Source organism: Diabrotica virgifera, chromosome 9 (genome assembly GCF_917563875.1).
Source record: "Diabrotica virgifera virgifera chromosome 9, PGI_DIABVI_V3a".
Taxonomy (NCBI): domain Eukaryota; kingdom Metazoa; phylum Arthropoda; class Insecta; order Coleoptera; family Chrysomelidae; genus Diabrotica; species Diabrotica virgifera.
In genome coordinates, this window is record NC_065451.1 from 58537114 (window position 1) to 58550364 (window position 13251).

The following is a 13251-nucleotide window of genomic DNA, read 5'->3' on the forward strand; positions in this document are numbered from 1 at the left end:
TTTTTGTTTTTATTATCTTAGATACTTCTTTAGTATTTACACAGTTGTGCAAAAATTTAATTAAACTTCTTTTTTGTACTTATACCGGGTACAAGAAAAGTAATGATTTTCTTATGTTAAGTTTGAAACACCCGGTAGAGAGAACGAGGTACAAATCTGTGTATAGATCGGAATCGTATTGTAGTCTTATGTTTTGTGAACATTTTGTTTTTTGAATCTCCCTGATATCTTTATCTTTCTAAAGATAAAGAAAATAACAAAGAAAATAGGTGGTTTTACTCCTTACCATGTATTTTTACTGAAACAAAACTAAATTAACACTAACAAATAACAGTTAACAAAACTTTAAAAACAGAAAGTCACATAACGTAAACGATTGTCGATCAGGTAAGTGGTATGCAGAGCACAACTTAAGAGAGACGATATTTTTTAATAGAGGCTCTATGATGTTTTGGGGTGGAATTACCCTGAAAGTAATACGGATTCGGTGTCTACCTGAAGGCTCTTTAAATATCGAGAGTTACATTACATATATTCTTTTTCTTTGAACACTCTTTTTCTTTCGCACTATATATAGGAAATAATGTCGTCTTAGTGGTATAAGACATGACCTCCTCACGTATCGCAGTCGTCAGTTAAAACACATACTAAATAGTAAAACGGTCTAGTTTCTTTGTTATTAAAGATATCAGAAAAATTTAAAAAATAAATGATTCACAAAAGATGAGACTACAACATAGTATCGATGCATAACCACCATCATTTTACCTCTTCCTCCCTAAAGGGTGTCTCAAACTTTAGTTTCGGTTAAAACACAAGTTAAAATACAAAACCGTCTATTTTCTTTGTTTCTAAAGATATCAGGCACATTCAAAAAAAATTTCACCAAACATAAGAATATAATACGATTCCGATGCATTATTGTACCTCGTCCTATCTACAGGGTGTTTCAAACTTAACATAAGAAAAACATTTCTTTTCCTCCACCCAGTATAAGTACAAAAAAGAAGTTTGAGTAAATCTTTGCACAACTGTGATAATATTGTTCGTCCGCTATAACTTTTCCCATGCGTCACGATTCTTTTTCAAACAAATTAAGTCAAAACATAACGTCGATGTGATTATACGTTTTGTATACTGTATACTATGTATATTATACTACACACATCGGCGTACGTTTCACTTTACGTTTTGACTTAATTTGTTTTAAAATGAATCGTGACGCATGGGAAAAGTTATAGCGAAACAATACTAAAGAAATATCTAATATGGTAAAAAAAATTAGCGGGATCCGTTAATCCGTTCACGAAAAAATCAACTATGAAAATGAGCATAAATTTTCTATATCCCTAACTTATACCTCGCAGTATATTACGTATGGGATGTCTACAAGTTTCTTTACGCAAACATTCCTATTTTGCAAATATTTAATAAAAAATAACCTGTCACAAAAATTACCCTTATTAAAATACACGATTATTTATTATCTACTTTTTGTTGGGACCAATCATTTTTCTTTCTGTAAATAAAGACCAGTTTCTTATTAATCTAAAACTATTTTCTTTTGGCATCTTATGCAAATTTACTATTCATTTTTAAATGCAAATCCCAGCTCCAGTTTAGTTTACTAAAATAGAATATAACTACCCTACGTTTTAAAAAGTCGTAAAAATTACAAGAGTCGTAAAAATTAATTAGTTCATATCAGCCCTAGACAAATGATAGAGAAACGAAACTTATGGCATGCTTAATAATTATGAAACCTCAACTTATGTACCCAAATCGTCCGAATTATATTTTGCATAGACTTTACGGGATACATTTTTTAGTGTACACCACCATGAAAACAGATGTCTGAAAGGTAAGACCTTTTTTGGCGGCTAGAAAGATAAAATTTTGGGTGGTGAATGGTGTTGTAGTACGACTAGAGGGACCACAAAGTAGTATCACTCTCTCTCTCTCTTGTCGTACCACTAGTGGTACTACAAATCAGAGCGTGAATGCCCCGTATTAACGTTTCGTTTAACATCTGCTCTGTGTTTACATGTGAATTTATATGACGCATATTAGGTAGTTTGTTTTGCGAAAAGTTATTAAAAATAAAAATTAAAATTAGCAGAAAATAGTAATTACAGCGTAATGCTATAGTTGTATAGTTTTTTTGAAGAATATAATATATTTTATATTTCTTTACTGACTCAATAGACGGGATCGGTAAATAGACATCACAGGTTGAATTTCTGGTAGTTTAGTCATGACTATACTAAATTTACAATCAAGATGCAGTAGAAATAAACATACCAAGAATGTTACTAGGAGCGCTACGTTAAATGCTACTAGGAGCGCTCCCGAATCATAATTTACAATGCATATGTTACCGGCCAAACTCGATTTCAGGATAAACTAGTTTAGCCTAGGCCAAACTAGTTTGTCGTAAACGCGATAGAATAAACTAGTTTAGCCTAGGATAAACTAGTTTATCCTGATATGAATACAGGATAAACTAGTACGGCCTAGTATAAATATTATAATATATGTACCTACAAAGCAAAAATAAATATATAAATTGAATAAAAGGCTCTGTAATTTGAAAATAATCATCTTTATTAAAACAACAATTATTCGTTAAAATAATGGCAATTGGTAATTAAAAAAACCATATAATAAAAAATAATCAATGTTGTCATTTATAAAAGCAACAATTATTATACCTCAATTATAAACATTATGATTTATTTTCCCGTGGAGTGCTTTGGTGACACTTAGAATTGCGGAGTATCATTGCCTTCTTGCACTTGCATCTGTTTGTGGATTGTTACAGCTGCATTTGACCTGTCCTGATCCAACTGAATCTCTCGTAGCTGCATCTTTAATCGATATTTTAGAGCCTTAGTTTATATCTGCTTCCTCTCAAAAAGTTTGGTGGCAAATGTCGAATTCTGATCTAAAAAAAATATCAAATGCAGCTGGAACAAAAAGTGTTCCACAAACAGATGCAAGTGCAAGAAGGCAATGATACTTCGCAATTCTAAGTGACAGCAAAGCACTCGGCGGAAAAATAAATAATAATTTTTATGGTAGGAAACTTGCACATTTTTTTATTACATAATAATGTTCAGTTTTGTTTAAAAATAAGATTTCCAAAATTTCACTCTTCAAAAGCTCATAATAACTTAGAAGTACCTACAAATTTAAAATCTTCTGTGTATTTAAACCATTTCAAACGACCCAAAAAGCGCGTAACACTTGTTACGTCACATTATTATATTTTATAATTACATTTATCGTATGTCATTGTAATAATTCAGTGATGAGCGAGCTAATAACCAGCAAAATAGCGCAAAAGATGGAAAACATAATACGCTGCGAAACAAAAAGAGATGAAACTAGTGGAGGTGGAAATTATCGTTATAAACGTATAAATTAACATAACATTACATGGTTTCCCACCTTTAGACAACTGTGACAAGAGTATTTTATAAAATTCTACGTGACAGTTGTCATACTCCTCTAATAAGTCTAAAGGTGGGAAACTATGTAATAGACAATGGTAATAGTTTATAACGAGTATAAGTTTAATACGTTTATAACGATAATTTCCACCTCCGCTAGTTTCATCTCTTTTTGTTTCGCAATGTATCCTTTATGCTTTCCATCTTTTGCGTTATTTTGCCGGTTATTAGCTCGGTCATCACTGTATACAGTGATAAGCACGCTAATAACCGGCAAAATAGCTTAAAAGATGAAAAACATAATACATTGCGAAAGAAAAAGAGATGAAACTAGTGGAGGTGGAAATTATCGTTATAAACGCATTAATTAACATTACATTACATAGTTTCCCACCTTTAGACGTCTCTGTGACAGGAGTACTTTATAAAATTCTACTGTCACAGTGACAGTTGTCATACTCCTCTGATACGTCTAAAGGTGGAAAACTATGTAATGTAATGTTATTTTAGAGGTTTATAACGATAATTTCCACCTCCACTAGTTTCATCTCTTTTTGTTTCGGAATGTATTATGTTTTCCATCTTTTGAGCTATTTTGCCGGTTATTAGCGCGCTCATCACTGTATACCAGTTTGTTGAGATTGGAGTTTGATACAGTTTTTGAAGGAAAGGAAAGAACTATGAAAATATTTATAAACACTGAGTCTCAGAACGAATTCCAAACATAATGAATTAATGGCGAGGACTTCAAATTTGAATTAATTTGAATTGTCTCTCCATTTTAATCGTCTTTAGGTGCCAAATCAAGATGTTTTGCTGAAGATGGGGAAGGAATGCGAAGTCATAAAAACCATACAAACGAAAAAACTGGAGTATCTAGGCCACATAATGAGAGGAGAAAGGTACTCTCTGCTAAGACTCATAATCCAAGGAAAAATCTCGGGAAAGAGAAATGTGGGACGTAGGAGGATTTCCTGGTTGCGCAATTTAAGGGAGTGGTATGGGTGCAGTTCAATACAGTTGTTCAGAACTGCAGCCAACAAAGTTAAGATTGCTGTGATGGTAGCCAACCTCCGATAGGAGACGGTACTGCAAGAAGAAAGTGCCAAACGAAAGACGAAAAAACTTTTTTCCTTAGATATGTTTTAAATTATATTCTGTTGTGATTTATAGCATTTTTTCTAATTTAAAATTGTATGCACGTTCCCTATGGCTTTTATAAAAAATTACTGATTATTTTTTCTAGTATGATGGTTTGTATTACAGAGTATTTTATTCAGTTTAAATATTATTATATCTATTGATTTACGCTTTGTAGGTATACTATAATGTTTATACTAGGCCGTACTAGTTCCGTACTGAAGTGTCCGTAGTAATATCAGGATAAACTAGTGTGGCCTAGGCTAACTAGTTTATCTTTTCGTGTTTAGGACAAACTAGTTTGGCCTAGGCCAAACTGGTTTATCCTATCGCGTTGGGGACAAACTAGTTTGACCTAGGCCAAACTAGTTTATCCTGAAATCGGGTTTGGCCGGTAAAATATTGTTAAATTATTTTTATGGGGAGAATTTAAAAAATTAATTTTGTCAAAGGCCACGAGACCGTAGGTTTTCATGACCCTGTATATGGTCAAATTTTGTAAATAAAATAATTTAGCCGTAATAAGTTTTCGCGGAAGAGAAAAATTTTAGTGGTAAAGTTTCTACGAACAATTTATACATTTCAACAGAACGGACTACAAATGGTTGTTTAGAAAGTTAATGTATTCCGCGGTTTGATTGAACAATAGACAATGTTTTCTAAATGGTTTCCCAGAATCTAACGGGTAGTAAATAATATTGTTTAGTTTAGTATAGAGTGTTTTTTTTTGTGTAAATAAAATTAATTTTAATATGTCCTGGAAGTTGACACGACATAAATTTTATATACAATAATATTTGTTCTTAAGAAAAAAAGTAGGGATATGATGTGTGGAGAATGCTTGTGATTGGCTAGGAGACCGATGAAAGGGGAATAGAGTGGTGAGTTTCAGGTTAATGAGAGAAAAAAAATTCATTGTGTAATTAACATCGAAAGAAATCATTCCAGTTTGAAAGTAGTACTTTTGTGTAAAGTGTGTAAAATTTGCAACTGTGGAAGCAGATTCGTGTTGTGACGAAATCGTGATCAAGTCGAGAAGTACAAACTCCTTGTGTCCGAATAGATTCCAGTTTCTGTCTGGAACGAGTAGCAGTAATATATAAACTTTGCACGAGATACCGAGCTAAGAAAAAAAAAATCTTGGAATTCTAAAAATTGATATTCTTTTTATCGAGTCAGAGATTTTAATTTGAGGAGAGAATTCGAAAGAGTGCCATTTTTTTTTAAACAGTTTGAAGGAGAAGGACAGTTTGCAGAATCCGAGGAGCACGTTGTGGGAGGACTAGGAACAACACAATCCAGCAGAAGAAATAAGGATGTTAGAAAATGTTAGTCAGATTATTTGTGAAAAGAGAGAGTTGTTTTGTATTACATACCATATTTGTTTTTGTCAACTTAATAGTATAAATTATTCATTCGTAAATTCATAGAAGATACAAGTAATCTATTTAAAAAGTAGAAATTAAATTTTGGTCTTTTTTTTAATAATAATAAGAACAGTCTACCGATTCAATTGACTGAATTTTGGTTCACAAAAAGGAGATAATAGAATTAAAGTTTTTTTATTAGATAAGAGATTTTACAGAATAAAGTTTAGCATAAATTTAAATTTTTTTATATTTATGGTATAGTATATAAATAAATAAGAGTTATAAAATTTATATGAGTTTGAGTATATTTATTTTACCTGTTTTGTCCCTAAAGCAAGCAAAGAGAAATACTAGAAGCCATAACATAAAGGTAATACATCCAATCAATTAGCCCTGAGAATATTTTTTATTAAAAATTTTTATTAAATTTTGGTTTTGTTTCATGAGTAACAATTAAAATAATTAATTAATTAATCTAATTAATAAGGTACTTGTCAATCTTATAACAAGGGAAGATACAGAGCACAATAAATGGAGCGCCCAAAGTGAGATACATTGGAAAGTATTTCTCATTGCAACTTTGAAAAGAAAAACAAAGGAAAAACAGGTGATTGAAAATTTATTTATCGAGTGGTCAAAACTGATATATTTGAATTACGAAATATTATTTTCCTTTAGGAACAATTTCTCATAATTTATTTTATTTTGTTAGATATTTGCACTTGATAATTTTTTTTAAATATTTGACAATTTATTAAATTCGGTGAAAGAGAATTTTCGTATCTGCAACATATTATATGGTGTTTTAAAGTTTTATATTTGGCGGGGATAGTATTTCTTAAAAAGAAATGTCTGTGACAAGAAACAAAAGCAAAGAAAACAAAAAACAAGAAGAACATTTAGAACAAGAAGACTTTTGGAAATAACAATCATGGAAACAGAAAAACAGGAATTATCAGGAATAAAGAAAACATTAAAACTTATGCAAATACAGTCACAAAAAATGGATGAAACAAAACGAGCCATGGAAGAAAACCAAAAAAGAAACAAAAATGACAATGCAAGAAAATCCTAAGGAAACAAAACAAGCAATAGAAGAAAACAACAGAAATATAACAAGCTTGGTGCAATAAAAGTTTAAAATCCAATGAAATCAGAAATATAATTATTTTGTTATTTAGAGATTATTTTATTTTTTAGAGTAAAGTAGAGTCTGCAGAAATAACACAAATCGACATCGACAACACTAGAGCGCTTTATATTCCTGTAGCAAACAGAGCTCAGATACTATTCTTTTGCGTAGCTGATCTGTCCAATGTAGATCCAATGTACCAGTATTCTTTGGAATGGTTTATACAAATTTTTGTTTCTACCATGGCTGATACTGAAAAATCAGGTAAGTAACGTTTAGAGATAAACACTCAATTTCCTATCGCCTTAAAGAATAACAAACCTTTATCGGTGAATTCATTACTCAAATGGTATATAAACAATTCAACGACGGTCACTTAACTAAATACCCAGAATTCCTTTAAATAAAAGCCTCCTATAACCTTCTCGTGAGAAAAATAACGCATGATATTCCACAAGAAAAGCAAGGCATGATATTTCTGCTTCTAAAATACTAACGTATCCATTGAAATGAAATGCCTACTTGAATACAGGATTCTACAGAAGTAAATGCCTTCTCGTGAAATATAATTGCAGTCATTTTGAGTTGTTACAATATACGGGGGATGGTCATCAAATAACGTCTTTTAAATTTTGATATAGTCTAGAAAAATAGGAGGGTGGAATAATTGCGTTTTTGACACCGTTTCAAGATCCAGGAAATAAAACTTCGGTGCATGAACTTTCCGACCTACAACCTTGTTCTTCTGCTGTGGTCCAGTTCAAACAATTAGACGTGCACGTCATATATGTAGTGACATCATAACCCAATGGTACAAACTTGACGGCAAACAAATTCAACACATTGTTCCTCATATATTAGTGTTTTCGCTACTGTCCAGTTTAGCAGGAATCGTTGTTGCCAAATAAAAAACAATATTTATTTACCACAGCAGATATCGGCTGTACTGTTTTTCTTTGTTTTTATCTGATTATTCCCTGTATATTTTTTCAAATTTAGAATATGGCAACAATGGGAAAATTACGTGCAACCTTTATTTTTCCTTTAATGTTATAATTTCATTCAGTTTGTTTGTTATCACTTTGGTTGTTTTTGTCTCCCTTTTTGAAGAGAGGTATTATAATGCTTTATCTCCATTCTTGTGGTATTCTGTTGTGATCCATTACTTTTTGGATTAGTTTTAATAGTTGTTTAGTCTTCCATATCGACATGCTCCTTAAATGTAGTTATTTCCAATATTATGTTCTTTTGTTCCGGTCAAATTATTTATTCACTTTAATATCTGTTCTTCTTCTTCATGTGCTATCTCCTCTAAGAAGGTTGGCAACCACTACGGCAATTCGCACTTTCGATACCGCTGCTCTAAAGAGATGGCTGTTACAATAATAATTACTGTAATATCTGTTACAGTATTGTATTAAGAGTGTAGGCCCAAATATTTTACGGAACTATCCCTACTTTTTCTTTTTTACACGGCAAATTACATGTAGTAAAATTATCACTGGTATGGAAACTGCAGATGTAAACATTAGTAGTTGACAATGACATTGTCACAGTATAAAGAGGGACAGTAGAACCACTCTCCGAAAAATTGGAAGTAAAATCTGTAGTCGCGCATGGCGACCGCGCAATGTTCTTAGTCGCTTTTGCCCCACTCTCGCATTGCTAGTCGCATAGAAACATACGGATTTTAACGGGGAAAACCCGCATCCACCACTGGTGAATTGCCAATTGCGTACTGCCGGTATTACTTCTTGAGATCAAAGCGCCGGCAGAGGAGTGGTTTTACTGTGGAACCTCTATATACTGTGACATTGTCATTAGCATTATAGACATTTTCGTTCAGTTTTTGAATGTACTTGGATAACCGTTACTTGTATAATCTCTTAAATTATAGAATTATTTTTTCACCAACTATGTATTCCGTGCTGATTCAGTGATTGCAATAAGTTATATACTATCCAGGGGTGGCCAAACTGTGGCTCGCGAGCCACATGTGGCTCTTTGAAGGATTATTTGTGGCTCTTAATAAATGTACCTGAATTACTTTTAATTTTTGTATTTTAAAATGTCTTAAATTACCGACAACAAATAACAAAGACAAATTGTAACATCAGGACTCAGACAAAGAGACCCCTTATCACCTATTCAATTTGGCCTTAGAATATGTAATAAGCAAAATATCATCTGAGAATACAGGGGATTTGAGAATCGAGGATCAAAACTATGGTTGGCTTTTGGTGATCTAGGTGCAGTTATTCATTCTACAAAAGACCTGAGAGAGGTGTTTTCACAACTCGAGGAAGAAACGCGTAGTCTGGGCCTTCGAATAAATGAAGAGAAAACGAAATACATGCTAGTAACCAAAAATCCAAGACCAAGAGTTAGCAGAGCAGAACTATTAATGACCACAACTTTAAAGTAGTAAAGAAATTTAAATATCTGTGGTAATCACAGGTGACAAATGACAACCACATATAAAAAGAGGTCTCAGCATGAATAGCTGCTTGGAATAGAGCATTATACTCTCTGTCATCATTATTAAGATCTAAGATGCTAAAAAGACAATCTAAATTAAGACTGTAGGTACATGCCAATTGTTCGCCCAATTGTTACATGGAAGTAAAACATGGACTCTGCATCAGCGGGAAATAAAAATGCTGCTGGTTTTTGAAAGGAAAGTTCTCTTATTTGGACCTCAAAAAGGTGAATTGACAGAAGAGTGAAGAAGGCGCCGCAAAGCTGTGTTGGTGACTGTATGGTACTGAAAACATCGTCAGACATAATATAAAAGCTAAGATAAGATGGGAAGGTTATGTGGTAAGATCAAAATCAGAGGAAGATAGATTGTTAAAGACGGTGTTTTTTTGAGAGACGGTACATCAGTAGGCCATCCCAGAAATAAATAGAAGTATGATATGAAGAATCGAAGAATCCTGAATTAGTAAAAACTGCTTGTAGAATTATTTACATATTTGAAACAACGATGTGAACCATTTTATTTCAAAATTCGTGAATCCAAAGGTGAAAAAAAAATTTAATACCTTCTTTACGCTTTTTAAATAATTGTTGTTGCGTCTCGCGAAAAATTTCAAATTTTTAAAAATGGCTCTGACTATCAAGGAGCTTGGCCACCCCTGTATACAATAAAAACTAATACTTAATCGAAAAAAGAAGAAAAGTGATTTTTTAATAATATATTGTAACTATAGAATGTTTATATAAATTTTGAACACGTTTAATAACTTTTTTAATATTTTTTGATTGATATTTTTTGTATTTTGACAACTGCATCCGATTTGGACGTCGAAACGTTAATAACATCATTTTTTTAGTAAAATTGTGGCTTATTTCCCATCAAAACTAGTTAATTAAAATATTATTTAATAAACAACTCAAAATATTCCTGAAGCCGTTTCAAATATTTAAAATTGTCACTGTCTTGCCAATACATTATGTTCGACTGAGTGCGTTGTATGACCAAGATGGCGAATGTTCGATTTGGAAAATATCACCACGGACATGGTGTTCCTTTTTTCAGAATCCTGGAAAAACTAATAAAGGTGGCGGGTAGGAACTCCTTCTTGGATAATCCTATCAGGGAAAGTGAATCAATCCCTGCCTTCCGCAGATTCCAGGTGTTTCCTGACCCGGGAAACTAGTACCTGCTAAGGGTCCCTTGTCCAGGGTTACGGATGAAGTCCACAACGGCGTCCAGGGCGGAGAAGAAGATCTTCACAACGGTCTGGGGGGCGGAGGTGGCAGCCCGACGATTTTAGGGATAGTATAAAATCCTGCCTATAAAAACATGCCTCGGAAATGTAGATAGGAAAATTTTAAGACGAAAACGGCTACGGAAAAGGACAATGAATATAGGAACCTGAAATGTCTAATCGCTAACCGGGAAACTTGAGATAATAATAAAGGAAGTAGAAAAAATCAAATTAGACATTGTTGTACTCACGGAAACAAAGAAAAAAGGAGTTGGTTCAGAAAGAAACGGACAATACATACACTTATATAGTGGAGTACGTAAAGACGAAAGAGCCAAAAGAAGAGTATCCATACTCATCAAACACAAGTGGAAAAAACATATAACAGATTGGGAAGCAATCAACGAAAATCTGCTACGAATGAATATAGCATTACATCAAAAAAGAATCACTATTATTGCGGTGTATACTTTATCTAATGATGAACCAGTTGCCAGGAAGGATGAATTCTTTGAAAAACTCAATGACGTAATTGAGGAGATCGGTAATACACGAGAGGTCATAATTCTTGGTGATTTCAATAGCAGAACTGGACACCAAAACAATAGTGAGATTGTAGGCCTCTACGGAGAAGATACGTGCAACGATAATGGGAATAGACTAATTTATGTATGTCAAAACAACAGACTAAAAATTGCCAATGGTTTCTTGAAACACAAAGATATACACAAATTTACGTGGACGCAACCAACCCTTAATCTAAAATCAATCATCGACTACATCATTGTGAAACAAGTTTCAGAGCTAAAAATAAATGATGTTAGATTCATGAGAGGAGCAAGCTGCGACTCTGATCACTTTCTAGTTAAAAGCAAGATTGTAGTTCCCTATATTACAAGCAATGAACATCAAATCGAAGAACAACTAGAAGAAATAAAAGAACCTAACTATAACCTTCAAAGCTTTATTCATGAAAGTACTAAAGAGCTGTATCAAAGGAGACTAGATCAAAATCTCAATGAGCATTTAGAAAACACAACAGAACTATATCAAAACATGCTATGAACAATGCATAAAAGTGCCAAAGAAGTGTTAGGAGAACAACCACAAACCAAACCAAGCAATAAACTCTGGTGGAACGAGGAAATAGAAGAACTAGTTTTGACCAAGAAGAAGCTTTACCAAAAATGGTTAAATACTAAAAATGACGAAGATCGAATAGAGTACAACAGAATAAAGCGAGCAGTGCGAAACACTGTTATAAAGGAGAAAAACGATTTATGGGATCGCAAATATATGGAGATAAACACATATATAGGTGGCAGGAAAACCACAGAAGCTTGGAGATTTATAAATTCCGTAAAAAAGGATGATAAAGAAAAAGTACCCATACACTGTATACAGTCACAAAAATGGATGGACCACTATAAAAAATTGTTAACAGAAGAACGAGGCGAATATCTAGAAAATATAGCTACACCAGGTATAGAAATAGAAGGAGAACATATAAATATCGACGTAGAAAGTCTGATAAAAGCGGTGAGAAGCTTAAAGAATGGTAAAGCTTGCAGTCCAGAAGGTATTCCAGCAGAACTAATTAAAAATGGAACAGCTAAGCTATTTCGAATGCTAACAAAAGTCTTCGTCGAATTCTTAAATGGACATCCAGTGCCTCATGAATGGAAAATGGCTTATATCTCATCCATCCATAAGAAAGGAGATAAGCGAAATTGCGAAAACTACAGGGGAATTTCGGTGACCAGCACCACTCAGTAGACTGTATGGTAGAATACTGAGAGACCTAATAGAGTCCGAATATAGCCAATATGAAGAAGAAGAACAAGGGGGCTTTAGAGCTGGCCGCTCCTGTACAGACAACGTATTTAGTTTAAAACAAATTATAGAGAAAAAAACAGCCAGAAACAGAGAAGTGCACCTGATATTCGTTGACTTACAAAAAGCTTATGATAACATACCCTTAAATAAGATGTGGGAAGTTCTACATGCTTCACCAGTAAGCTACACTCTCACCAATGCATTAAAAAATCTATATGCAGGATCACGTTCACGAGTAAAGATAGGAAACTCACTTACTAACAGCTTTCCAGTAACTAAGGGGCTTAGACAAGGATGTTGCATATCTTCGACCCTATTTAAAATCTACGTTGCAGCAGCACTTAAAGGTTGGAAGAGGAAAGTAAATGGAATGGGCATCGAGCTAAACAATACATGCCTCTACACGCTCCAGTTCGCGGACGACCAGGTCGTAATAGCAAACGACAGGGAAGACATAGAATACATGATGCGTAAGTTGGTCGAGGAATATTCAAGATGGGGATTGGACGTCAATATAGATAAAACAAAGTACTTATGTGTTGGTTCAGAAGAGAACGATATTCATCTTACTATGGAAAGTAATCAAAAAATTAAAGCCTGCCAAGATT

At 33.3% G+C, this 13251-nt stretch overlaps 1 protein-coding gene across 3 annotated transcripts in view; it reads left to right on the forward strand.

Moving 5' to 3' along the window:
• LOC114339168 (dynein axonemal heavy chain 1-like) overlaps nt 1–13251 on the forward strand; it is a 1269803-nt gene that overhangs the window by 454216 nt on the left and 802336 nt on the right. For all 3 annotated transcript variants that reach the window (XR_007700607.1, XR_007700606.1, XM_050661243.1), the window contains exon 15: nt 7163–7358. Coding sequence is in view for 1 of the 3 variants with exons in the window: in XM_050661243.1 (XP_050517200.1) it covers nt 7163–7358 (196 nt within the window). In the remaining 2 variants the exon portion in view is untranslated. The remainder of the gene's footprint in view (nt 1–7162; nt 7359–13251) is intronic.